The sequence below is a fragment of the Equus caballus genome, chromosome 14 (genome assembly GCF_041296265.1).
Source record: "Equus caballus isolate H_3958 breed thoroughbred chromosome 14, TB-T2T, whole genome shotgun sequence".
Classification (NCBI taxonomy): domain Eukaryota; kingdom Metazoa; phylum Chordata; class Mammalia; order Perissodactyla; family Equidae; genus Equus; species Equus caballus.
Window position 1 is genome coordinate 42716901 of NC_091697.1, and position 27039 is coordinate 42743939.

The 27039-nt window shown below is 53.4% G+C and overlaps 1 protein-coding gene across 14 annotated transcripts in view; it reads left to right on the plus strand.

Annotated features, from left to right (window-relative positions):
• TNIP1 (TNFAIP3 interacting protein 1) overlaps positions 1-27039 on the plus strand; it is a 51101-nt gene continuing 24062 nt past the window's right edge. For 3 of the 14 annotated variants that reach the window (XM_005599281.4, XM_070233996.1, XM_070233994.1), the window contains exons 1-5: positions 1-262; positions 21206-21377; positions 22457-22591; positions 23922-24007; positions 25733-25816. In XM_005599281.4, coding sequence (XP_005599338.1) covers positions 21242-21377; positions 22457-22591; positions 23922-24007; positions 25733-25816 — 441 coding nt within the window. In that variant the 5' untranslated portion in view covers positions 1-262; positions 21206-21241. Of the gene's footprint in view, positions 263-5308; positions 5948-21205; positions 21378-22456; positions 22592-23921; positions 24008-25732; positions 25817-27039 lie in introns of those variants that run through there. The other 11 variants (XM_070233990.1, XM_070233995.1, XM_070233992.1 and 8 more) reach the window with 7 other exon arrangements.

Consider the following 27039-nt stretch of genomic DNA (forward strand, 5'->3'; position numbering starts at 1 on the left):
ACACAAGCGACAGTCAGTCTGGGAAGTGACAGGTGGGGAATTGACAAAGGGCCCTGTGCTCTGCCAGGGGGCGGGATGGGGCCTCAGCTGGGCCTTGTGGGGCTGCCTGGCGGCTGGCTCCTCCATCTCGGGGAATTCCCCTCCTGCCTAAAAGTCAGCCCAGCCCAGCCCTCCTTCCTGCAGAAGCACAGCGAGCTGAGGAGCCTTCACAAGGCCGCAGCCCCCGCCCGCATGCACCCTCGTCTCCTCCTGGCCTTCCCAGGTGAGTGACCCAGCCCAGGACAGGGGAAGGGCTTGTTGCACAAGGGGGCCGGAGCCACCAGACCCTCCCAGCTCTGGGCCAAGAGCCACCGGGCCTCCCGCTTTCCTGCCAGCTGGGGTCAGCTGCCTCCCCGCCCAGCTCCCTGGCCCCCAACCCAGGGCTTGAGCTCGGGGCCTCTCTCCCTCCTTGCCTGGCCTCATTCTCCTCTTGCCTCTCTCCCTCCATTTCTTATTTCCTCTTCCTGCCCTCCTCTTCTTGCCCTGCCTTTACAGCCAGTCTTTTTCTCTCTAGTCGCCTCTAGTTTTTCCAAAGGGTAAGAAAAGAAAGGTCTATTTTTGTCTTATCCTTCCCCCAAGAAAAGGGAGTAGGTTTGCCAGCGTGAATGCGGATGTGTTTCTGTGTGTGAGAACAAGTGTCCGTGTTTGTGAACGTGTGTCAGACCTACGGAGGTGTATGTGTGTCTGTCCGTGTGAGCCAAGGTTTGCGAGCGTGTTTATGTGAGTGTGTCTGTGGGTGTCTGTGAGTGTCTGGGTCATGATGTGAATGTGTGTGAGTTTTTGAGGCTGAGTGTGTGGGTGTGTGTTGGGCCCTTTAGCCATCTAAAGCTAGACAGGAAGAGACCAGGTGGGAGTCTCCCCCAGCCTCCCTTGGGAACAGGATGGAAGGTGGGACCCTCCTTAGCACTGGAGCAAATGGATTTCTGGAGCACTCTCCCACCTGCTTGACTCCCAGGGCTGCTGGACCTTTCTTTAACGGAGAGCCCGAGGCACTAGGAGTGGGTGAAGGGCTGGCAGATGGTGCTGATGCGGCCACCTCTTTGATCACAAACAGTCCACATTTTCCAAAGCTGGTCAGAGGCCCAGCCCAGGGAAGTCCCTGGCTAGGATGGGCAAGGAGTGGAGGCCAAGTCACTGTCATAGTGGCTTCTGGGCTGGAGAATAATGGAAGGAGACGCGGGAGGGGCCCTAGAAGAGGGAGCCTGAGAGAGGACGTGGGGTGAGGCTGATGGAGGAGTGCTCTCAGGGCTCTGTCAGGGCTTCCCAGGATTAGGAAATGCTCTGGTTCCCATGGGTCTGCCTCCTTCAAGGGCTGGGCCCGGCCTGGCAGACCTCTTCCCTCTTTCAGGAGAATGACAAGCAGCAAGTTTGGACCCAAACCCATATCTGGCTTGACACCCTGACCTGGAGACAGGGAGGCCTGGGGCTCCTAGGAGCTGTGGGAGGGGCCTGGCTAGGCTGCGTATGCTGGAGGCCGGGAATTTCCCCAAGTGTCACTGTGCCCTTTCCTCTCCTCCAGCGGTGCCCTAGAAACCCTAGAGTAACAGGCAGGCCCAGGAACGCAGGGGAAACATTTGGGATGGAGAGAGAGAGGAATCCAGGAAAGACCCTAGAGAACAAGTAGGAGGAATGCCTTCTAGGCCCGGTGCCTCTGAGAACACTTTGTGAGGTCTAGGGCAAGTTCCTCCACAGCTCCGAGCCCTGGGGGCCTCGCTGGAAAGAGGAGATAAACAACCCTGCCCACCCTACGGGGCTGGTGATCAAAATTATCATTGTTGCCTTTCAATGATGCCAGGCACTGTGGCATTTCGTTCTCTCTACTCTGTGCATTGGGCACTGTTCTGGCCTTCATGTTACTGAGGAGGAAACAGGCAGAGAGCCATCACGAGGTATAAGTGGCTGGGCTGTGATCTGCCCAGGTCTGACTCGAGCCCACGCCCTAACCCTTACCCAACAGGCCTCTTGGAGGAGGGGCAAATGGTGGGTATTATATGGTCTAATTCACCTGAAGGTGCCAGATGGATGTGAAAGGTTATGGATATCTTACTGCCCTCGTAGCCTTCCCTCCTGCATTTATTTGGGAGGGAGGTAGGGAGAATTAAAAATACCTTCTCTGGCTGGGGGTGGGGAGCGGGGACTGTAAACTCTTCACTTATTTACTCCTTACCAAAAAATATGATTACCTAGTACAATTTCAGTCAACATCATGTGCTTGACACGCAATTCTCATTTAACTATCACGGAAATCTCGCTCTCATAAACACACACACCCAACACTGAAAACCACCTAGAATCCACCATAGGGTTGTAGGGTTTTACATTCCCGAGATTGCCTCAGGCTATGGAGACGGGCGACCAGATCTAAGGAAGGGACCCAGGCCCAGGATTGCTCTTTTCCTAATCCAGGAGCTGCTCCCCCTGAGTTTCATTTACCCCCAGCCAAGGCCCTGACTCCCTAATTCAGCTGATGGAGAGAGGCACGTGCTTGCTCGCTTTAGGATCTCCATTGCCCACCAGTGCCGGCTGTGGAAATAGTGCTCTGGGTTCTAGTCCCGAGTGCTACTTGCAGACTCGCTTTAAGACCTCCCTCTGGCAAGCCCCTGGCCCTCTCTGGCCCTCAGTGGCTTCATCTCTACGAGGAAAAGCCTGGGTTTGATCCTTTCTAATGACTTTTAGGGACTGGTATTTTGAGTTCTACGTCTTGCTAGCTGGCAAGACTCCATAGCGTAATGCTTAAGAGCATTCAGAGTTTCAGAGCCTGGGTCTTCATCCTCCCCTTACCTGCTGCTGAATAAGACCTTGTGCAAATGATCAAACCCCTCAAAGCCCCAGTTCCATCTGTGAAATGGGGATGATAGTGGTACTGACCTCAGAGGGTGGTTGGGAGATATGTTATGTAAAAGTCAGGCCTGGCACACAGCAAATACTCCATAAATGTTACCTTTTAATGTTTTTAATATGCAGCCTCCACTCCTCTTTAGGCACTTGATTTAGAGCTCATTCAGTTATAGGTGGGTTTTTTGGTGTCTTTTTTATTTCCCTGAAATGTGGATTTAGGTCTGACTCTGGAGCAGCCTTGGTGGACATGGTAGAGGGGGAGGGAGTAGGGAGCAAAGTTGCGTGCTTGAAAACAAAACAAAATAAAACAAAACACAGGCCTTTTGATTCTCCTCCCTGGTGGGGCCTTGCTCGGTGCTTGTCACCAATCTGGAAGAGCAAGAGGTCCCCAGCTGCCTGAGTCCCTCAGCTCTCAGCGTCGGGCCCAGCTTCCTAGCTTGTGAATCTCCTTCCAGATCTGGGGATGGCAGGGGATGCCCGGCTGGGGGCCTGTTTCCCACCCTGCCAGGCCCCCAGAGTCTAGGGTTCCATAGAGGATGTGGACGGTGGGATGGAACCTGGGAGGTTGCATTTCTGGGTTTAAAAGTGAAGTTCTGCCCAATGCATGTAATCCACATCTACTAATGATACTACTGTCATTTCTTGAATGCTACTGTGTGCCAAGCTTTGAGCTTTACTTGCATTTTCTCCTTTACTCTCACGATCACCTGAGGGGTAGGTACAATTATTATCTCCATTTTTCAGAGAGGAAGTGAGGCTTAGAGAAGCCACCTAGGTAGTAAGTGGTTGAGAAGGTATCAGAACCCCATCAGTTAGCTCCATAACCTCTGCTCATAATGAGTGTTGAGTTTCTGTGAGAAAGTAAGAAAAATCATGACATTGTAAAGACAACATGGTGCAGTGGAAAGAGCACATATGACTGGCAGCCAAGGTCCTGGGTTCCAACCCTGGTTGTACCAGCCAGTGTGTGTGGTATTGAACAAGTCGGTTGCTACACTGAGGCCTCAGTTTACATAGGGGATTGTTATCAATGGTCTCTGTGGCCTCTAACACAGTAGGATGTTCTAAGTCAAACTAAGACTTAAAAGGACGGAAGGGGTGGGCACAGTCACGGCTTCGAAGAGATGTGTTTTCTCACGCATTGTAATTATTAAGAAAAGTTATCCAAAAGTAAGAAAGCAGGCAAAAAGATGACTGTGTGACCTTTTTATGTCATACTAGAGCATTGTCCAACAAGCCTACCTAGGAGTCATCTGGCACTTTGGAGAATGGAACTATTTGCCTAGCTCTCTAAGGCACAGACATTTTATAAAAACAGTTGACAAAGTTTGGAAACAAAATGCAAACATCTGGAGACAACTCATTTTTTAAAGTAAATTTCAGTGTTCATGAGAAGACTTGGGTTGGGATTATGAAGAGGACATTCTAGGAAGAGGCAAATTGGGAAGTACAGAGGAAGAACAGGAAGAAAACCGGTTTGGGGGGACCTACTGTGTAGAGGTGATGCCTCAGAGCTGCTGAATAAACAGGGCCAAGATTCTAATCTCCCTGTACCCTGCCCCGTTGGTAACACTCAGTGGTAATTTGTTTGGTGTTTGCAGCCCTGTCTCCCTCCGTCTCTTCAAAATCAGGGTATATGTGTACTTATTTTCATAATTCAAATGAGCTAGAATTAATATTCTTTTGAGAATTTGGTAACACGTTTGTAGTAATTGAAGGCATCCCAGGATGTCACAAAGCCTGAAAGGAGAATCCTTGGACTAGGCATATAGTTGGGCAGGCGTGTGTGTGTGTGTGTGTGTGTGTGTGTGTGTGTGTGTTGTGTGTTTTCACACACAGTCACAGTTGATTGACGGATCTCTCCTGTAAAATGAGGGCCTGTATGAAATAGCTCCCCAAATCCTTTCCGAGGAAGAGGGCCTGTCAACGACGAAGTTTTCATCAGTTCCTGGGAAATGAGGCTTTTGCAAAAGGTTTTTCATAAAGCTGTATTTACCCAATTTAAAGCGCTGTCTTTTATTTCAAGGTTAGGCCCTTCCACTTTTTGAAATTAAAACTTACCCTCTTTTAAATAAAATGATGGGCTTAAAAAGGAAAAAAAAAAAGTGTTCCCAACTTTAAACCAAGTTCCTGCTCCTTGCGGGTCTGGGAAGCTGCCTGTTTGGACCATCTGGCCCACATACAAGGAGGCAGGGTAGGAGGCAGGCCAGGATTTGCCTACGTGGCTTTGAATCTTGACTGGGCCACTTACTGAGGTCATCTAACCTCTCTGTGCCGCGTATATTAATTTCCTTGTGGTAAAAAGGGGGATAAACTCATCTCATTAGGGTGGCTGCGCGAATTAAAGTGATGCGTGCAAAGTGCTTGCAATGGCTGGGGCTGTACGTAAGCAAAAAGAAATCAGCCGTAACGATAAGCTTCTTTAAGGGTCCTTTCGGCTCGGAATTTCTACGAGCTCTGCTCAGAAGTCCAGGAAAGCCCTGGACGGAACTCTGGGGCGCCGAGCCGGAGCTCTGGCTCTGCTCCAAACGCTTACGTGCCTGCTGGCAAGTCCCTCCCCGCTCGGCCTGTGTGCCCCTCCGCGCTCGGAAGGGGTGGGGTGGTCTCTGCGGCTCGTCCCCGCTCTGAAATTCCGGCTGTCGGGGTGGCCCCAGCCTCATTCCGAGGCCTGGGGCTTCCGGCGCGGGGCTGCCCGGACCCGGGGAGGTCCCCGGCCGACGCGAAGGCCGCAGAGGGGGCGGCCTGCGGGACGAGATCCCCGTGGCCACCGGGCCGGCTCTAGGGCCGGGCCATCCAGCGGCCGCTGTTTACCTCTCTCCGTCCCTCCCTGGCGGCCGCGGGACCGCCGGGAGGGCGCGACGCGATTGGGCGGGCGGCCTGTCAATCACCGGGGACTTTCCCAGGGGTGGGGCGGCCCGGCCCCTGGCACTTCCTTGTCTTCGACCCTGTCCCCCTGCCCCAGCCGCTGAGCACCGCCGAGCCAGAGCCTGGCCCGGGCCACTACCGTGTCCCTGGACCCCGGGCTGGACGCGGACAGCGCGGCGCTGTCCCCCAGGGCCCCCACCCTCAGGTAAGTCGGCCCGGCCGGAGCGGGGATGGAGCGAGAGGACGGGAGTCGGGGACCGGGCCTTTCAGAGCCTCGGCAGTGACCGGCCGCCGGGTGGGAGGTCAGGCCCGAGCAGGTGGTCCCGGCGCTCGAGATCCCGGGCGCGAGGCGCCTCCCCGGGCGGCCGGGCGGTGCGGGGAATCCCTGCCAGGCGCGGAGGGCGGAGGGCGGTGGGCGCGCGTGCGCACTGCGTGAGCGAGCACGTCTAGCAGCGGCGTGCAGGCGGTGTGCATAGCGTGCAGCCCAGCGGGTCGGAGGAGTGTGCGGGCATGGGTCTGTTTACAGTGTGCGAGACCAGTTTTGGAAGCAGTGTGCACATGCGATGATGAGGAAAATAACTCTTATTGGGCGCTTTCCAAGTGTTGATCAAAACTCTTTACATGTCTTAGACTCATTTAGTTATCACACCCATGCTCAAAAGGAGTAGTGGTATTATCATCATCCCCATTTTACAGTTTAGGAAACCGAGGCGCTGAACCCTGGCATTTGGCTCCGGAGTTCAGTATGTGGCTATACTGTTTGTGTTGACCATATTTTGCACACTGTTGGAGACAACATTTGTGTGCCGTGTGCAGGGTAGCTGTAGTGAGTTGTTGGCAGCGATTTTGGGTGTGGACTTTCTACATATGGGTGAATTTTCTACTGTCGAACATTGGTGTGCATGTGTGTGTAATGGTGTGTATGGAAGCGATTGCATTATACGTTCACTAATTGTGTATGGGAGTGGGTGGGAATTTTGTGTGACTAGGTGAGAGATTGTGTTTTGGTTGGGGGGGACTTTTGTGGATGATGCAGAAGAATCAGCAACATCCGTCCCCACCCCCTTGCAGAATGACAGTGCAGGGAAATCTGTGGATTCCTAATGCATCATTTTTATTTTACAGTCAAAGTGGAATTCAATCAGCACTTACTCATTTTCCAAACAATGGGGTATGGTCGAGGGGAATTCGGCATCTGATGAGAGGTCAGGAAAGGGTATTCTCAAATTTTTTTTTTATTCCCGACAATGAATATTGCACAATGAATATTGGAGTATTTATTAGTACAAACTCATAGCAATCCTGTGATGTATTAATATTTTTATTCTATAGCAGAGGCAAGTGAGGCAGTGAGAAACCAATACTAGTAATAATAACAGCTTACGTTTACGAACACTTACTGTTTGCCAGGCACAGTGCTTTACTTTCAGTATCTCCTTTAACCTTTTCAACAGCCCCAGGAGATAGTCACTGTTAGTAGCTTCAGATGAGGAAACTGAGCCTCAGAAATGTGAAGACTTGTCCAAGACTAGTAAGCCTTGAACCCTGGGCCCTGTTCCCTTTCCACTGACCAAGGCTTCTGTCCTGGCTGTGTCCTGGGGACATAATGGGATCAGAGACTGGCACTTCATGGAAGCACTTGATCATGGCCCTCTGGAGGCTGCAGCTGTGAGTGTCCGGTGTTCTACGACTTATGTGACCCTGTTACCCCCCCCGGGTGTCCCGTGGGTATGGCGTGGCACTCATGCTGAGGATTGGTACCTGCCCCTATGCCCACACCAGGTCCTTTGGGGCCCCAGGAAGCCGTGGGGTCTGACTCATACCCTTACCCCCAGTGCTGCCTGTGACTCGGGGCCCGGATGTCCTGGGTTGGGTCGGGCCGACCTGATTTGAGCACCTCCGAATTGTAGGAGGTCGGCCATCTATCTCCCTCTCTGGGTACCCCTGGGTACTACTCACTCCTGCGCTCGCTGTGATTTGGCCATGGCAGCTTGCTTTTTTTCCCCTCCAATGTGCCAAGCTTGGTCTTGCCTTGACGCCTTTGTATGTGCTGTTCCTTCTGCCTGGAACACTTTTCCCCAGCTGTTTCCATGGCTGGTTCTTCCTTATCAGTCAAGTCTCAGCTCAAATGTCACCTCCTCGGAGGGGCCTTCCCTGACCTTTCTATGCAAAGTAGCCCCTTTTTTCACTTTCTGTCATATTACTATTGTACTTTTTTTATACATTCGTCATGCTCTGAAATCTTGTTTGCGAATGAGAAAGTATAGGTATAGAATTTAGTGTCTGGCATATGGTAATTTTTAGTGTTTACTTGTTTGTTGTCTGTCTCTTTTCCTGGAATAGATGGGTGAGAGAGCTCTTAGTCTTCGCCTGTGCAGCCCTGATACTGGATAAGGGTGTCTGGGGTCAGGCTCTCCTGGGCTTGTTCAATGGATAATAGAAGAAAGTAGATAACGGTGCATTTCACAGGTGAGGAAACTGAGGCCCAGAGATGGGAAGGCGCTTATCCCAGAGAGGTAGGGGCAGAGTCAGGATGAGAACCAGAACTTGCTCCCCGAGGCATTTTTTTCCCCTTCTGATAGTCAGCGAACATTTCTGACGGCCCGGTGCTGTCCAGAGTGGCGTGATGCGCAGCTGCTGTGCAGCTGCGTGAGGAGCTGGCTCTGCCCTCCAGGACCTTGTACTGGTATGGGGAGGGATGTGTGGGGAGCACTATCAGAAAGGCCTTGAGTGCCCACAAGTGCCCGGCAGTCGATCTGACTGGAGTGCAGAGCAGTTTGGGGGTGCCAGGTAGTTAGGGGGCTTCTGGAGGGGGTGACATCAAGGCAGGCCCTAGAAAGATGATGAGATGCAGAGCAGGGCCTCAGCCCCTTCCGGAACTTAGTAGACTGAGCAGAGGATTTGGGGTGAGGATCTGAGAAGCGTCTCTACCAGGCAGAGAAGTGTCGATTTTTCCTTGTTGGCCTGCCGCACTGGGAAGTGTTTAGAGCACTTGGTTGGCAAAGTGAAGCGTGCATCAGGATCACCTGGGGGATCGTTCGACAGGTTGCTGCGCCCCCCTGAGCGTCTGCTCCGGTGGGTGGTGGCGATGCTGCTGCTGCTGGCCGGCGCTCTTTGAGAGACCCTGTGGGGAACGCATGCTTTCGAGTTTGGCGCACCTGGGTGGGTGCTGCCCCTGCTTCCTCATCTGTGAGAGTCTGTGCTGGTGCTGCCTTCTGGCGTGGTGCGAGTCAGTGAGACAGTCAGGCACTCGCTCAGTGCCGGCCGGCCGAGCGGGGTAAGGGGTCAGTAAATGCTAGTGGCTGATCTTGTTAATGATGACACTCACGAGGATATCGAGAGGATTTCAGTAGGAGATGAGGAGGATGCTCTGACGTTCCGTGCTTTGGGATGACTTGCCTTTAACCCTCTGCTGTGGTGGACCATGCTGTGTCCTCTCTGGATGCGTCGCCCTTTGCTTTATCTAGGACATCTTTATGTCCCTGTTTGGAATAGTGGAAGCTTCTATGTGGGAAGGGCTCAGAGGACCTCTGGCCCGAATTCCCTCAGCAGCCTCCAGCTCCCCAGCCCCTGCTTGGCCCCCACGCCCAGAGTCAGGGAGGTCTCTGCTTGCAGACACCCCCTTCCCGTGATGTGACTGATGGCTCGCTTTTGGGGGCCTGCCTCACCTGGGTACCGACGGGTTCTTCCTTTCTCTCCTCCTCTTTTTCCCCTCATTGCTCACCTGACCACTTGGAGGGTGTGCATCCAAGGGGAAGGAGAGAGAGAGGGCAGGAGTGTGGTGTGGTTAAAAAGAGTGCGCACCTGGCCACCAGGAGACCCAGGTTTGCCTGCCCTTGGTGTCACTACTGTCCCAGGCGGCCTTGAGCAGATCTCTCCCTTTGCTGGCTTTGGTGATCCAGCTGCAAAATGAAGGGCCTGCATTGGCTGGCGTCTGACCGGTGTTCTCTTCCAGCTCTAAGAACTCTGCAGCCCAGGGTTGGGCCACCCTCTCTCTGGCTCTGGCAGTTTCTGATCTCCTCCCGCGGGCCAGGCCTTTCTGTGCCCACCTTCCAGCCTGCCGCTGCTGCACCTGCCTGCCCACTGTGCCTGCCCTCCTTTCCGCATCTCTCTTTGACAGGAGGGTGTCTGGGGCCCTCTGGAGAGTTGCAGGTGGAAGGTAGAGGGAAGCAGGGGGAAGCTCCTCTTCTGTGGGGAGCAGAGCTCCCCACCCCCCCAGAGACAGACCGTGGCAGCCAGCAAGGCCGGCCAGTTGCAGGAAGTGCTGGATGTTTTCCCCTCTGACTGGCCAAGGACAATCACTCTTGCCATAGGAGCTGGTGACTGGCCTGAGGAGCAGTGGGCTCTTGGTCTGAGGGCTGTCCCCCAGCAGGGCTGAACTCTTCTCTCCCCGAGGACCTCCCCTGAGAGCATTGACTGTGTTCTTGAGCAGCTATGGGGTGGACAAACCGGCCGGCCTAGGCAGATGTGTGTGCGGGGGCGGGCGGGGGGTACTGTGGGACTCGTGTCACCAAGGAGTCATACTCAGAGGCCAGAGCTGGTATTTTTAGGGCGGGCGTGGGGGGTGTCCCATGAGTCAGGGGCCTCTGGTTTGGTCTCCACCCACACTGGAGAGTGCACTCCCCGCTCTGCACTGGCCCGCAGACTGTGGCCCTGTGCCTCCATCGTGGCCAGCTCCGTCAGCGGTCTGAGGAGCCCTGGTCCCTCCACACCCCCACTTCTCCCGCTGCAAGTGCTACCCCCCATCCCAGCCCCTGGGAAGAGGAACAGGAGTCTGAGGATGGCAATGTTGACTTTTAGAAAATATGAAGGAATCCTTCAGACGTAGAGGGTAACATGCAGACACCTGGGCATCCACCCATCTGGCTTAAGAAATAACACTTTGCCTGTGTACTGAAATTTCCCCCTCTGCTCCCCTCCAGAAGTAACAAGTGGTCTGAATTTAGAGTTTATTCTCTTGCATTTCTCTAGTTTTATTTTAAATATATGCATCTCTAAACGATATGTAATATTGTTTTGTATGTTTTAAATCATTATTTAAATGCTATCATACTGTCTGTATTCTTCTGCAACTTGCGTGTTTTGCCTTGGTATTATATTTGTGAGATTCATCCATGTTTATATCTCTACCTCTGGTTCAGTCCATTTTTCATGGCTGTGTAGTATTCCCTGGCATGAAATTGCCCCAATATATTTATTCATTTTCTTCTTCATTAGGTAGTTTCCAGCCTTTGCTGTTAAAACAAGACATCTTTGGCATTTATCTGAGTGGTCCTACTCAATTCCAGCCGTCCCCTTCCCAGCGTTATCACTGATAACCATTATGGCTCCTGTTGGGGGAGCACTTGAAGGTGATCCACAGAGAGCTCTACGGTTTCTAGTTGGTCCTCACAGCATTTCTGTAGGGAGAAGGAAGGACAGTGAGACCTGCTCAGGGTCACCTGGCGAGGGAGCAGAGCCAGGATTTGAACCCATTAAACCGTCTTTCCATCATATTTGGCATAAGAGGAATTCTCAAAAGTTGTCTTCTTCCCCCTTGGAGTGGGGAGTACAAGGTTGGAGAAACCCTTCATCGGATAAACCAGCTTTGGGCATACTGGGGACAGTCGAGTCACCCATCCCTTTTGTCCCAAGGTTGGGCCTAGTGCCCTTTGTCCCTGTAGCTGAGAGTTGAGGCACTGCCCCTGGGCTAAGTGAGGTGCCAGCTGCTGGGAGGGAAGCCAGGCTTCTAGGCATGAGTGTGTGCCCCGTGGAGCCCAGGAGCCGAGCAGGGGCGTGCAGGGGCAGAAGGGACGTGGGCTGGCATTGCTTGAGCTGCCTTCTCAGCCCTTCTTAGGAGCTGTTGGCAGTGGGGAGCACAGGGCGGGGACCAGTGATGTGATGATCAGGTGGGGGTTCTGCTTTGTCCCTTGGAAGCTCTGCGGCCTTGAGCCAAGCTCTGTACCTGTCTGGACTCGACTGCCTCTCCAGCAGAGCAGGGGTGAGGCCTGGTGTGAGGACCCATGGGCAGTGGGTGGGAAGCCTTGCACTTGTTCCCTGCTGAGGGGGGTCATCCAAAGTCCGCTGCTTCTCTTCCTGCCTTGGTCACCTCAAGGCCAGCCCTGACCTTCCTGAAGGCGGATCCTTTCCAGCAGGTTCCAGGTTGAAACTCTCCTCTACAGTTACAGGTTTCCCTTGTAAAGAGTTAAACAATTGCAGGTAAAATAGAAGTTTCTTTTGATTCCGGTACCCTGTCCCAAGTCCTTCTCTAGAGCTGTCTACTAGGGACGGTTTGGTGTGTACTTTTCCAGACCTTTTTTTAAAGATTTTTTTTTTTTCTTTTTTTTCCCCAAAGGCCCCCGGTACATAGTTGTGTATTTTTAGTTGTGGGTCCCTCTAGTTGTGGCATGTAGGATGCCGTCTCAGCATGGCTTGATGAGCGGTGCCATGTCTGCACCCAGGATTTGAACTGGCAAAACCCTTGGCCACCAAAGCCCAGTTAAGTGAGCTTAACCAGTGGGCCGTGGGTCTGGACCCCAGAACTTTTTTTTTAATACACACTTAAGATTATATATATATATATGTGTACATACACACATACATACAAACACACACACACATATATATGTAGTTGTGTGGTTTTTTTTAAAAAAGTAGCATCCTATTACACATATAAATCTATATTTTGCTTTTTTCCTTTAGAGATATTTTGTGGGTATCTTTCTGTTGCTCCATTCTTTTTGATGGCTGCATGGTATTCCATCGAATACTATAGTTCATTAAGCCAATCCTCTCTTGATGGACATTCAGGACATTTTTGCTGTTGCAAAGCATGTGGCAGTGCATATCTTTGTCCAGCCCCTGTGTACAGTGAGGCAAAGATTTCTAGATTCTTAGATAGGAGGTTATTGAATCAGTCAGTTACCTCTGGCCCTTTAGATAATTGAAACCTCCTCAAGCATACTTTTCTATGAGAGAACTTTGTTCTCAGCCACTGAGGCATACAAGCCGGTTTTGACATCATTGAGAAAGGACACTCTTTACTGCGGGTGACCCAGCTATAAGAAAAGCCAGTATATCCAAGGTGACATCAATAGAAATGAGGGTAGAGGTGAAAGTTCTGCTGTTTGGTCAGGCAAACCACACCTGAAGTGTTGTGTCCAGTTTCAGGACCAGCTACAGGTGGGTGGGGTGGAGGGCTGAGGGGGCAGCTGGGCAGGGGTCTGGAAGCAGTCCCTGTGAGGAGCAGTGCAAGGAACAAGGGCCGTCAGCCGCCGGAGAACGCTGCCGCCTCCAGATCTCCTCAGGGCTGAGACAGAGCAGAGGGGCATCTTGTTCCTTATTCCGGGGACCCCAGAGAGCAGAGCGGGGGAAGTGGAAGCAGAACTGGGAGTAGCCCAACTCCAGCCAGTGCTGGCTGCCCAGGGAGGCTCCTTGGGGAGGAAGTTGCTGAGGTCCTGGTCACTAAAGCTGGTCAACGGTAGTCCCCTGGGGACTGTATTGCACAGGCCTGAATTTCCCCTGAGCTTTCTTCCAGCCTGAGATTCTAAGCCTTGGTGACAGCAGGCGATCAGGGCACACTGACCTGGCTGCATACAAAGTTAGAGACATGTGGAGGCAGGGCCTGGGAACTTGGGGTCAAGGTCCAGAGAGCCAGACAGCTGGGCTGGTTTCCTCCCCTGAGCTGCAGCCTGTTGCCTCTCAGGCAGTGCCAGCCAGTGGAAAGGGCAGTGGTGGTGGAGTCTAATAGGTCAAGGCTGGATTCTGCCACTAACCAGCTGTGTGTCCTTAGGCAAGTGACTTAACGTCTCTGAGTCTGCTTCCTCATCTGAAAAATAGAGATAATGCTGTCTATCCTAGAGGACTGGTTTCCTTGCTAGAAAATAGGGATAATAATTTTTATCTCTGTGTGGTGAGAAGAAAATGAGGTCATATGCATAAAGATGCAGCCCAGTGCTTGGCATATGGTAGCACTTAACAGCTGTCAGGCCCTCTCCCAGCTTTAGTTAGATGCTGCCTGGCCTTCTTTCGCAGTCGTTCCAGCCAGCTGAGGGCTGTGGTCCACCCCTCTTTGTCCCCAGGCCAGTGGTGTGGAGCCTGAGTCTTGGAGGCTGAGTGGTGGCAGTGGGCTTCCTCTGTGGGGAGTCAGTGGAGGGGAGGGGAGGGAGGGGCCACGGGGGAGATGTGTGCCGTGTCTGAGGGACACAGCCCTCAGGCTGGCTGGAGTCTGGGTGCGTGTCAGGGAGGAGGGCAGGACCCAGCAAAGGGCTGCAGACATCGTTGGGGTTTCTGACTGCTCTTGACGGGGCGACAGCAGCCCTGATAGCACTGTGGGAGGTCTAACGGATCAGGGAAGTCTACCCGGGTGTTAGGATGGATTGGAGCTGGGGAGAGTAACCCTTCCAGGTCAGAAGGTTCTAGAAAGGGGTGACTGTAACTGGCAAGTTCTGCAATGTTAGAACTAGACGGGGCCTTGAAGATTGTCTAGTCTACCCCACTGCGTTATATTGTTGCTATTGTCTAGCCTACCCTACTATGTTATATTATTGCTATTGTTGCAAACCCCTCCTTTTAGGAAACTGAGGGCTTGGCTACATCCCCTGAGTCCTGAGCCCCAGTTCCTCACAGCGCAGCCTCGCCTGCAGCCTCTTCATTACCCAAGTGGTTGCAAAGACTGAGTCCTTGGCTCCTCGCTGGCAAGGATGCCGGGTGGGCTCCCTGGGTACACGCCGTCTAAAGTCAGTGCTGTGTGTTTGCTGACGGTCCTCAAGAGGCTGCAGGCTGCCCCTGGGTGGATGGCCCTGGGGCCACAGTTCCCTGACTGTGAAGGGGTGGGGAGGACTGGAGCTCGTCATCGTAACCCGTGAACGTGGACAGATCTTGCTTCGTTTGCGAGGTGCTCTTGTGCCGCCTCGCTTCCTCTGATCCCTGCGGGAATTGCAGGCTATTTCCGATTATGGTCGAGGAAAATGAGGCTCCGAGGATTGCCAGTCTTTCATGAGTGTGATCCTGTGGTCCGTGGGCTTCTTGTAGCTCCATCTTCACGAGCCGTGATGGTATACCCGTGTCCCTGCTTCACGGTTATTTGCAGTTACCAGAAGTTAAGTGGATGCCACGGCCTAGCTTAGTGAGGAACCTAAAAACTCTGTTGAAAGAGGGACTATGTGAGGGGGAGACTTGGCCCTTAGCTCAGCTGGGCGCGGTCATGGGGCTGCCTCAACTTTCCACTAAGAACCTGCTGTGTGTTGGGTACTTAGCTTGGTACTATACACCCATTATTATTATTAGTATTGAAATATTATTATAAAATGAATACTCTTCTCATTAAATAAATCAAATAATCAGGAAGTAGAAACTGAGAACCCCTTTCCAAATGCATACGTATTGTTTCATCTCATTTCTTTAATCTGACACCAGGTAGGTTCTGTTATTATTCCTGTTCTGCAGATGGGGCAGCTGAGGCTCAGGAAAGGGGAGGGACTGGTCCAGGATCACACAGCCTGCAGGGGTGGGCAGAGCTGGCACTAGGGTGAGGCAAGTGCTGGTGAGGCCCCCCAGGGGCCACAGAGAGGGGGGCTCTCACTCAGGGCCACGGGCCTGCGGGCCTCACTGTAGAGCCCGTCCTGTTTGGACCGTTACTTCCCGACTCCTAGGCTGTCTCATCTCCAGTGTGCCCCATCCTCTCTCTTTCCTTGGCAGGCTGCTGGCTCCTGGGGCTTGGTCTCTGCCGGTCCTTAGGCCAGCTGTAAGACATCACCTGGTTTCTCTCCAGTCCAGGCTCCTCGCTTTGCGCACGAGGGAACTGAGGTGCAGGGAGCGGATGGGCTCGCCCGTGGCCATGAGAGCGGGCAGCAGAGTAGAGGCCAGGACTTCTCACTTTCTGTCCTGTGCTTTCCTTCCTGGAGAGCCTTCCCTTCACCCTTCCATCACCCCTACCCACCAGCATCCCTGGCAGCCCCTGCCTCTGCCTGAGGAGGTGGCCGTTGGCTGCCATGACCTCCCTCCCGACTTCCAAGACCAGCTATCGGCTCGTGCTTTTCCCTGTGGGGCAGGGAGAACTTCGCTTCTCCCAGGGTTGCAGGGTATAGCTCGCCCCAGGATGCAGCCAGTGCCCAGTGGCATTAGATCGGGCTGATTAAGTTCCCAGGTGGGCCTCAGTTTCCTCATCTGTCAAACAGACATCAGCCCTGCCTTCTTCCCAAGGCCGTGTGACAATCAGACAGAAAAACAATGCTTGAGAAACTACTAGGTATTTTGCAAATGTTGCTGGCTATGCAAATCCATATCATGTGGGGGGCCTGGGAGCCCCCCTAGTTAGCACGTGGCTAATCTCAAGACGGCCTCAGGTGGGCGAAGCATTTCAGTGCAGAGGCTGGAATGTAAATTTAGCTCCGAATCTAGCCTTTTTCAGCGGTCTTCTCCAGTGGAGGCTTTGATTTGGGCCCACGTTCCCACCCTCCTCAGACCCCCTTAGCTGCTTGTCTGTCTCTGTGTCACACCACCAGCTCCTCCTCTTTTAGGCTGACAGCTCCCTCCGTTTCAACAGCATCACTTCCATCTTCACACTCCGTGCGCCCCCTTCTGCCCCCAAACCGGGCCTCTCTGGTTCCTGCAGGCGCTGCCAGGCCCCTCGGGGAGGCCCTTCTCAGCTGAGCTCTTGTTCTGGAACAAGGACTGAGTTCGCTGCCTCTTCACCACCGGCTCTTTCTGTTTTGGGAAGGTGGGTTGGTGTCCCACTGCTGGTGGGTCCCCTGCTGATCTGCAGCTGCTAGAACTGGGCCCAGCTGGAGATGGCCAGACCTCGCAGGAACAAGGCAGGAGACTGGGGGCCTCTACTATGCAGGGGGATCCAGACGCAGGAGTATAAATGGAGGGCGGGGGCAGTGGGCAGACTGGAGAGAGCGCAGGGACCTTCTGGTTCCAGCTCCATCCTAATTTTTTGTGTGACCTTGGTCTTTGTGCTCTGGGCCCTGACTCAGTGCCCTCACACAATGAGGGAGAGTCCGATGAGCTCATGCCCCAGGATGCCTAGGTGCTGATCCGGCATTGCCCCGTGCAGCCCGGCCCACGGTTCCTTTCACCTTTGCACACACGCTCGGTGGCCTTTGATGGATGGACGGGAAATGCGCCGGCAGCCTGGGGGTCAGGGGAGCGACGCAGCCCCTCGTTCAGAGCCTCTGAACGCCTGTTGACGGGGACTCGCCTGGTTGCCCTTGGAGATTCCTGTGCGGCTCTGTCATCCTGGGAATGATTCCCCTCTCCAGGAAAGGTTATACAAACCAAACTGACCGGGAAGAGAGTTCCCATCTGCCCAGCAGTCATCTTGGAACTGCCGGTGGCCATCTGGGCATGAGGTCAGCAGACGCGGAAATTCCCCATTTCTCTCTTTGTGTTTCTTTCCTCCAGAAGCCCAGGCTGTCCCTTGGGTGGCTCCTCTGATCTCCAGAGAGGGTTTTCGCACAGTAGACTGTTTCGTCTGGGCTCCCCCTGCCCACCCCCCGGCAGCCTATTCTGTCCCCCGCCCCCGGGCTCTGCCCAGCGAGGCTGGAGTCGAGGAGCATTGCCCTGCCTGCCCCTCTTTTGCTTCCCCTGACCCTGCTTCCCTGGTGGCTCCCCAGGGCTGAGGGTGAGCCTGAGCGTTGCGTGGTTTGGAGGATGTGGAGATGGGTTTCAGTTCCTGTGTCCTGCATCCTGCTCTGTGCTTGGCTTACATCTGGGCATCTCTGAGGGAGCATGGCTGTGCCAGCCCTGATCCTAGAAGTGTATGGTCGTCCAGAGTGCCCCTGGTCAGCAGGTCCCGGCCAGGCTCTTGGGATGTTTGCATCTGGCCTCTCTGGAGGCAGGAGCAGAGGCAGGGCCTCCTGGTCCTCTCTGCCTTTCTGCTCTGATTAGAGGTTTATTGAGGCTCCATTCTGGACCACTCTGAATAGACCTTAGGAGACAAGATGGACTCGGCCCCTGCTCTCATGGAGTTTCTAATCTACTGGGCAAGCAAGATGTGGAGTAAAAACATGTCTCACTTATCACACAGCGTCAACCGTGAGTTCTGTTAGGGTGAATGTGGAGTGCTGAGCAGGAACCAGGACTCCTGCTGCCACTATCACCAAAGGTGGCTGCAAGCTCCTTCCAGCTCTCGCTCTCCCTGTTTGTGAACTTGATTCAGCCCTCAGTCGTGGCTCGCCTTCCAAGTGCCAGACCTGTGCTGGTGACAGAGATGACTAAAGCACGCTCCTCCCTCCAGGAAACTCTCAGTCCCGTGCGCAAACGCTCACACCAGTCAAGCACACTCCGTACTGTACCTGGCAGTCAGTGCTTTGCTGGGGAGGCACATGAGGAGAGGGGGGAGCACAGAGGAAGGACCCCCGCCATGTCTCCCAGCGTTTTTGAGCACCTTGCTGTGTGCCAGTCTTTGTGCCAAGTGCTTTACCCACACTGTGTCTTGATCTGCTGAACACTCCAGTGCCTGGTTGCTCTGCTCTGTAATGTTGACCTTTCAAGGTAAAAACAAGTCCCCCTGGGAAGCTGAGTGATGACTTGTGTCGGCAGGTGGACAGCTGTCCTTTCCTCCATGGGGCCCAGAGGGTGTGGGTGTCGAAGTGTTGTTCATCTTCTGTTTGTCAGTCTTTGGGGGAGGGGCCCTGCTCGCCGGAACGGTGTTTTTCTTTCTGGCCCACGTCATCCCATAAGGGCAAATAAGTGAGGGGGAGAGAGGGGCATACCTCAGTGTGTCCAGCTCAGTGGTCCTGTGAGAGTACGCTCTGGACTCAGACTGCACTCAACTGTCTAGAATCATCCTGAATGGAATGTTAGAGAAGTAGGAGGAGATGGTGGCAGGGGCCAGTAATGGGGACCTTCAGGGCAAAATCCCTGTTATTTCTTGTACTACCGGGGCTGGGGGGACAGTCCAGAGAGGGCCCCTAGCCTGGCGTCCCCCTGCAAACGGGCTTGAACCCGCCGTCTGCCGCTCCGGCCTGAGTCTTGATTGGGGAGCTGTGAGAGTCTGGCAGGGGGTTCGCTCAGCTTTCTCAGGCAGGCAGGGCTGCGTTTGCGTCTTGGCTCTCTCGTGCTGACTGTGTCCAGTAGTCCCCGCTTATCCGCAGGGGACACCTTCCAAGACCCCCTGGTGGATGCCTGAAACCACAGATAGTACCGAGCCCTATGTATACTGTGTTTTTTCCAGTAGTAGTTACGTGTTTGAGGTGTGCCAGCAAAACTAGCGTGAATTTCTGTTTTTCTTCTTCACAATTTCATGAATAGAAGATTCATTCTTACCGTAGATCTTAGCAACCTCAGCGTATGATTTTTTTTCTTTCCTTATTAGGTCAAGAACTTTCTCCTTTTCACTTAAAGGAAGCACCTTACAGCTTCTCTTTGGCATATCCGAATCGCCAGCATCACTACTCTTGTGCTTTGGGGCCATTATTCAGTAAACTAAGGGTGACTTGAACACAGGCTCTGTGATACTGCGACGGTCACTCTGATAACCAAGACCACTGCGGGGACTCACAGGCAGGTGGCGTACACAGCGTGGATGCTGGGCCCAGGGAGGGTTCACGTCCCGGGCAGGATGGAGCGGACGGTGTGGGATTTCATCACACTACTCGGAACGGTGCACAATTGAAAACTCATGAGTTGTTTGTTTTTGGAATTTTCCGTTTAATGTTTTTGAACTGTGGTTGACTGCGGGTAACCGAAACCATGGAAAGTGAAACAGTGGAGAAGAGGGGAGTGCTGTAACCCTGGCTGAGTTATGTAACCTCGCTGAGCCTCCCTTATCAAATGAGCATAACTAAGTATGGATCTTGGGGTTGTCGTGCAGCTTAGCTGAAGGGATGCTTCCGAAGCGTTTAATGCAGTGTCTGGCAAGCAGATGTTGAAGGAATGGTGGCTGTAGTTATTAGTCCTTTTTCACTCTTTTCTCTCAGTGAGCTCTGTGTGGGTCCTCGAAGGGCCTTTGAGGATTCCTGACAAACAGTTTTTGCCCTGGGGGTGGTGACTAAGTCCTTCTGAGGTCCCCGGTGGAGGCCTTTGGAGCTCTTTCGTGTTGGCGAGCTCTTTGTAGGGCTGGAAGCTGGATCAGTTTTTCAGCCTCAGGGCCTTTGCACTTACTGTCCCCTCTTCCTATAATATTCTTCCTCCAGATATCTGTGTGGCTAGTTCCCTCTCCTCCTTCAGGTCTCTGCTAAAATGAAAGTCCCGGCCTCAAACTTTCCTGCTTAATTTTTGTCCATAGATGGTTTCATCACCCCTAATACTGTGTTTACCCACCTATCCGTCTGTAAGCGCCATCAGAGGTTCATGTCTGTTTTGTTTGATGATAATTTCCAAGCACCTAGACTAGGACCCAGCACAGAGTAGATGCCCAATAAATAATTGTTGGATGAATGAAGGAGTGAGTGCAAGAAAGAAGTTGCTCTGCAAAGTCACAGAACTAGGATTCTGAAGTCACTTCACAGAGTAATTTCAAATGAAATAAAGCAGATGAGATTGAACAGACTAATGCAGAACACCTGCAGCACGGGTAGATCGTGGTTCGATGGAAAATTCTTCTGTTCATTAAAACCGGAAGGGACAGACCCTACATGATGTGAGACTGAAGGAGGAGGGTGGCAGTGTCGATTAGTCTATTAAACACAGTCAGGGTTTTTCCTCCTCTTCTTTCTTTTAAAAAAGGCAATGTGCATGTACATGGAACTTTGGATTGGATTGACTTGCGTATCCCTTAGGGCACGAGCATTTCACTGTAGAGATCACTGATTGAGTGTAAGGCTTTCATTTCCCCTCCTCAGAGAGGGGAAGGGTCTGCACGATCCCACAGTGAGTTGATGGATAGACCTTTTATTCATTAAGTCAGTGTTTATTGGGCATTCATGTCACAGTTAATACCATGCTGGGTGCTGAGGATGCAGTGAGCCAGCATCCCTCTCCTTTGGGACCCCATCGACAGGATATGAACTCAACTTGTTTCATTTATTTTTTTGGTGAGGATGATTGTCACTGAGCTAACATCTGTGCCATCTTCCTCTATTTTTTGTGTATGGGAGGCCACTACAGCATGACTTGACAAGCAGTGTGTAGGTCTGTACCCGGGATCTGAATCCGTAAACCCTGGGCTGCCAAAACGTAGCATGCGAACTTAACCCCTACGCCACCGGGTTGGCTCCATGAACTCAAGTTTTTTGACTCCCAGTTCAGTGCTCTTCCTGTACTCCACATTGCACCTCACAGTTGATTGCTGTTCCAAATGAACCAGCAGTGCAGTGAGGCTGCTAAAAGAAATTGATGCCATTCTTAGGTTGCATTAATAGAGGCAGAGTGTCCCGATCAAAGGAGGTGACTGTCCTGCTCTGCTGTACGGTGGACAGACCAGCCTGAAGTGCTGTGTTCTCTTCTGGGTTGTGGGGACTGCCTTCTGGGGCACTGATTGACTAGGATGCCTCAATGGCCCGGCCAGCCCCCTGATATATTGCTGTTGTCCTTACAGCCAGGTGGGCACCACTCCAGGGGCTGAGCCACCCTCATGGAAGGGAGAGGACCATACCGGATCTACGACCCTGGGGGCAGCGTGCCTCCGGGAGAGGCGTCGGCGGCTTTTGAGCGCCTAGTGGAGGAGAATTCCCGACTGAAGGAAAAAATGCAAGGGATAAAGATGTTAGGTAAAGCAGACCGTGCACTCTCCCGCAGGCCTTGTCCCTGCAGCGCCGGCCACGTGGGCCTCTGCCCCAGCATCCCTCTGTCCCTCCCGGTCCCACATTGGCACCTGCCCTGCAGCTGGGTCTTCATGCTCTTCTGTAGCGTGGTGGGCCCTTTCCCAGCCCTGAATCCCCAGCACCCCAGAACCGCGATGACAGGTCTCAGAATACTGTGAGGGGCCAAGAAGGAGGCGTGGAGCTGGAGAGAGGGAGCTGGAAGGCCCCGTTTGTGGACATGGAAACGGGGGGGGGGGGGGGGGGGGGGGGGCGGTCCCTTGGTTCTCCTTCCCGGGCTTTTGCTCCAGCTGTCACATGGCCTAGAGCAAGCCCACTCGCCTCCATGTGACTGAGTCGCCCCTCCGTCAGCACCCAGCTCAGATGCCGTCTCCTCCGTGCGAGGCATTGTTGATGTCCCCATCCAGAGAGCTCTCTTTCCTCCAAGCTCCTACAACTACTCCTTTGTCTTGCTCCACCTTCTCTGGTCTCAGGCTTTGGGGACGAGCACAACTCCCCGATTTTCCAAATACTTTCTCCTTGCCTGGCAGATCTCTGCTTGGATGGCAGACCGGGGAGGGAGGCTGGAGTTTCCCCTTCCCCACCTGTCGGAAAAGGAAAACTGAGGCCCCGAGGGGCGGTATTATGGAGGGTCTCCTCCCTGGAGGCAAGCCCTGACTGTGGGGTGTAGGCTGTGGGTACCCCAGGATGCCATGATCGTAGGCCTAACAGAGCCCCTGGCTTTCTATGGAGTCCTCAGCCAGGTGTGGTGGGAGTGGGGCCAGAAAAGGGTGCTGGGGGCCAGGAGTTTGTTCTAGATTCCCCTACACTCCTTTTTCCCTGACTGCAGGGCCCACTTCCTTATCTGGCCTGTTTCTGGCAGGGAGCTAGAATGTTGTGTGTCCCACTCAGCCCACAAGGCGATGGTGGCACCGAAGCCCAGGGCCCAGAGAGCCAGGCAGAAGCAGGCTTAGGGCGCGGGGCTGGGAGCAGCAGTGCACTGAGCTGAGCGATTCCTCTCGCTCCTCCTTTCCCCTCTGTGTCCCCAGGGGAGCTTCTGGAAGAGTCTCAGATGGAAGCATCCAGGCTGCGGCAGAAGGCAGAGGAGCTGGTCAAGGACGGTGAGCTGCTCCCACCTCTGTCTCCGTCTTTGGCCTCCTTCGACCACCTGGCTGAGCTCACAGGTACGTGGGGCCCGGCTTGTCTTCTACTTTTCCCCGCACTCCTGGCTCTCCACACCCTTAACAGGGGACCTTCTCCCTTCCTGCTCAGAAATCCACATCTCCCTCGTTTATCCTTAGGCCACAGACCATCCTCCCAATCATGTTTTGGCTACAGAATCCCGAGAAGGTCAGGTTTGGAAGGGACTTCAAAATAATCTTGTCCAAAAATGGCTGGTAACTCAGCACCCCTGAGGCCCTGGCAGACACTGGTGGTAGATCACAGCTGTCCACTGCACCTGAGAGGTGGCTCCGGGATCTTTGTCAGCATATTTATTCAGCAGATATTTGATGAGCAGCTACTATGTGCCAGGCCCAGGGCTCCAGGCAGCTACTTTGGTTTACGCAGAGCTGGCAAAGGAATCAGAAGCTCTCTGGTCTGGCCCCCTCCTTCCATATTACATTTGGGGAAGCTGAGACCCATGGAAGAAGCTGGACTTGCCTGCTGCTATGTATTTCAGATGTGAGGTTGCATATATGCTGCGTATTACAGGAGAACATTGACTGTGACTAAGGGTTAAAGTCCTGTGTGTGGTCACCATGCATTCCTGTGGCGCATCTCCAAGTCCAGGGCAAGGTCCGGAGTGGAGGGAAGCGGTCCCCACCCCTGGGGCTAAGGTTGCCTCCTGCTGCAGCCCCGCCTGCGGTCCTGGCCCAGGCCAGTGCGCCAGCCTTCCATTTGGCTGGTGGTTCCATGTGCTGAATGGACAAATGGAGGAAAGTGATGATGTCTGAGTCATCTGTGCTGCAGTCAGGGGGCATAGTCAGCCACCACTTGTCCCTTCAGCAGTGTCTTCTGAGTCCCAGATTGGTGCCAGGCTAGAGCCCAAGGAGGTGGGGGAGGGAGAGCCAAGTCTGAGTCCTGGTTTTGCAGTTCCTGACTCTGTGACTGTGAGCCAGGTGGTGACCTTTCCACACCTCAGTTTCCTTATCTTTAAAATGGGGATACAGAGCTGTCATGAGCATCCACTGAGATAAAAAATAGTATAAAAACACTTCGTTAATTGTAAATTGTCGTCCCTGTCATCACTGAGGCAGGTCCAGGGTAGCAAGGAGCAGCGGCCACCTTGGGATTTTCCCGGCAAGTCCAGGGAAGGTAGTCTTTCTGCCCAGGTTCTGTCCCCATCCTTCCACGGCCAGTTGTTTTCCCAGGCTCTCTGGCCCCGTGGGACCTCCTCCCATTTGCCCAGACTCAAGTCGGGAACTCTGTGGGAGAACCCTTCTGGCCAGGGCTGTCCTCCAGGGGATGGTCCCTTTTCCCTGCTGCTCACCCATGTTTTTCTCAATTCTCTAGAAAAGGATGCAGACGTCCCAGCACCCCCCGCTGACCCCGCACACCCCAACGAGAAGCCAGAGCCAGTCCAGAAACCTCCATCCAGCGTAAGTTGCATTTGCAGTCGCAGCTGAAGGTTGCCTGGACTTTAAGGTCCTGTTGGCAGATCCAGGAACGTGAAGAGAGAGGGGTGGGGTCAAGAAGCCTGAGTTCTAACTTGCTGGGTGATGTTGGGCAAGTTGATCTCAATCTCTTTGGGGCCTTGGTTTCCCCGTTTTCAAAGGAAGGTCATAGTTAAAACTTACCAGGAAGACCCTTGTGTGCACAGGGAATTCTCCCGTTTACTAAGTTGTGCAATGTTAACTGATGTGTAATGTTGACTGAGCACAGTGCTCGGAAAACAGATGGCTGTGACGTGGAACTCACATCTCAAAGGGGGCTTGGGAACTGTCTTCTAGAGATTTGCCTTGAGAAGTTTTGCTTGGTCTCCTAAGACTGGAAGGGACCCAAGTGATCATATTGTTTAGCATCTTCATCCTACAGATCAGGTCCAGAGAGAGAAGAGCATTTCCCAAGGTCACACAAACACTGAGGGAAGGTAGAGGTCAACGGGAGTTTCTAAGGCAGGGTCAAGATCCAGAGCTGGGTTCTTGGCGGCCATGAGGCTCAGCAGAAACTGAGCACAGAGATTCTCCCATCCGTCTGCCCTTTCGTGGACGAAGGAAGGCTGGCATAGTCTTTGTAGACCAGGTTTAATAGCAATCCCAGAGCCACTTGCTGGTTCAGAGGGCCCATTGGCCTATCCATTGGTTGAAAACCAGTACCTTTGCTTGCAATGGCTGAGAGATGTGAGAACGTCTGGGTGTCCTTGGCCACCCTGGATTTGGGTGAATCCTGAAGAAGTCTCTCCAGATTTGTTGGCACATCTTTGGGACTTATCCCAGATCAGTCTGCTCCTCTGGGACCTCCGGGACAGGGTCGGCAAGGCTGGCACAGGACCACTTGGCAGTAGCCATACCAACTGTGTGTTCTCCAGGCGACCAGCCGGTGAGCCCTGGCCTGGGAGACAGCTCTGGTGTTGTAGCAGGGGTGTTGGGTTTGCACTGCTTGGGTACAGTCCCTACTTTTGCCTTAACTAACGATGTTCCCTCAGTTTCCTCATCTGTCTACAGGGGATGTAACCCTCTGACTGCTCCGTGGGTTGCTTTGAGAAATAATGGAGTTCACGAAAATCTTTTAAAAGTGCAAGGCCTTGGGGCTGGCCCCGTGGCCGAGTGGTTAAGTTCGCGCACTCCACTGCAGCCGGCCCAGTGTTTCGTTGGTTCGAATCCTGGGCGCGGACATGGCACTGCTCATCAAACCACACTGAGGCAGCGTCCCACATACCACAACTAGAAGAACCCACAACGAAGAATATACAACTATGTACCGGGGGGTTTGGGGAGAAAAAGGAAAAAAATAAAATCTTTAAAAAAAAAAAAAAAGTGCAAGGCCTTTAAGAAAAATACAATCCTGAAGTGCTAGCAGTTCAAGGTCAGCTGGTCAACATCTCCGTTTTACAGATGGGGAAACTGGCCGCAAAAAGGACATGACATCATATTACACAGTGGGCCGCAGGCAGCCTGGGACTCCTGCTTTGTGGTCTCACATGAAATGAAGTGTAACTGCCCCGTGAGCCCAGCCTCTGCACGCAGGGGCTGCCCGAGTGATTCGGATGTGAGAGGGCTTTGGTCCTTCCATTCTCTGCCCCCTCGCTGCTCTCAGCTGCGGGGCCCCAGGGGAGGGGCCAGGAGTTTTCATCTCAGGCAGCCTCTTCCCCCCTTTCTGCACAGGGCTCCTCCTCTGAATTTGAAGTGGTCCCCACCGATGACCAGAATTCACCACCAGAGAGTGGCAGCCGCACCAGGAACACGATGGTGAGTGGATGGCAGGTCCCCGGGCATGTCCCATGTCTCCTCTCTGTTTCACTCACCCAGCCCTGGGTGAGGGCCACTGGACCCGCACAGGTCCCTTGGGCACCCTGGAGTCACTTGGGGATACACGAGGGGCCAGAGCAGGGGATGCTTCTCGCTCACATATGCAAATCCCTGGCTGGTGACTTCCCCGACTTGGGCCGCACAGGCACCCGACCATTGTGAAAGCCTGGGCACAGTGCCAGCCCCCTTGTCTCCACCAATGCAGGGCACCTCACACACTGTGACTCAGCCTTCGGGCCTGTGGGCCCCGAGCCCAGGTAGAGTGGAGAGGGTCCGAGAGGCCCAGAGCGGCTCAAGGCAGGTGACCTACCCTTCTGTGCAGGCGTGCTGTTCCTCCCAGCCTCCCCTTCAGGGCGTCCAGGTAGGACGTTAAACGTTTCACACACACAGGTACACGTGCACACACACACACACTCATTCTCTCACTCCTCCAGCTCGGGGCTGTCCACCCAGCATCCTCATTCTGTCCCTTACCCTACTTGCTGCCTTTATTCCAGTGATGTCCTGCTTTATCTTACAGTGGCAGGCTTATTGGAGAACCATTGCAAGGGCAAAAGGTCTGGAACATTCTTCAAAAGTCTTCAAGTCTTATTCTCTCCTCCTTCTCTCTCCCTCCCCACTTTGAGACTTTTTGTTTGTTATGTAGGCAGTAAGTGGGCTGACCTTACTTCACTGACGCCTTGGTCCCCGCTGCCTTGTTCCACCAAGGATTTGAGGGACAAATGTTGCTAATTTGGTTCACTGATTGCATCTTGTGTCTGTCGGTCCCCAGTGCAAGTTCCCCATCAAGTGGTCTGGTCATCCAGCTTACACTAGCATGCCTTCAGTGACTCAGGGGCTCATCACCACACCAGGCAGCTCTGAGTATTAGAAAGGTTCTGTGTTTTGTATCCTGGGAAGTTCTGTCCCTTTGTCTGGTCCCTAAGGGCGCTGAGAAGCTGGCTGAGGAGGCAAGATGACCCTGCTCAGAAAATCTTTCACTCTTTGATCTTAGACCAGTAACTTCATCTTGTTAATAAGTTCATCCTATCCCCACCATGTGCCTGGGCTGTGCTGAGCAAAGACAAGACAGCCTCCCTGCCCTCTGGGAGCTTGTCGCCCTCGTTGGAGAAATCAGAGGAATAAAGCAATTCATGAGCCGTACACAGAGCAGCATCGCCACC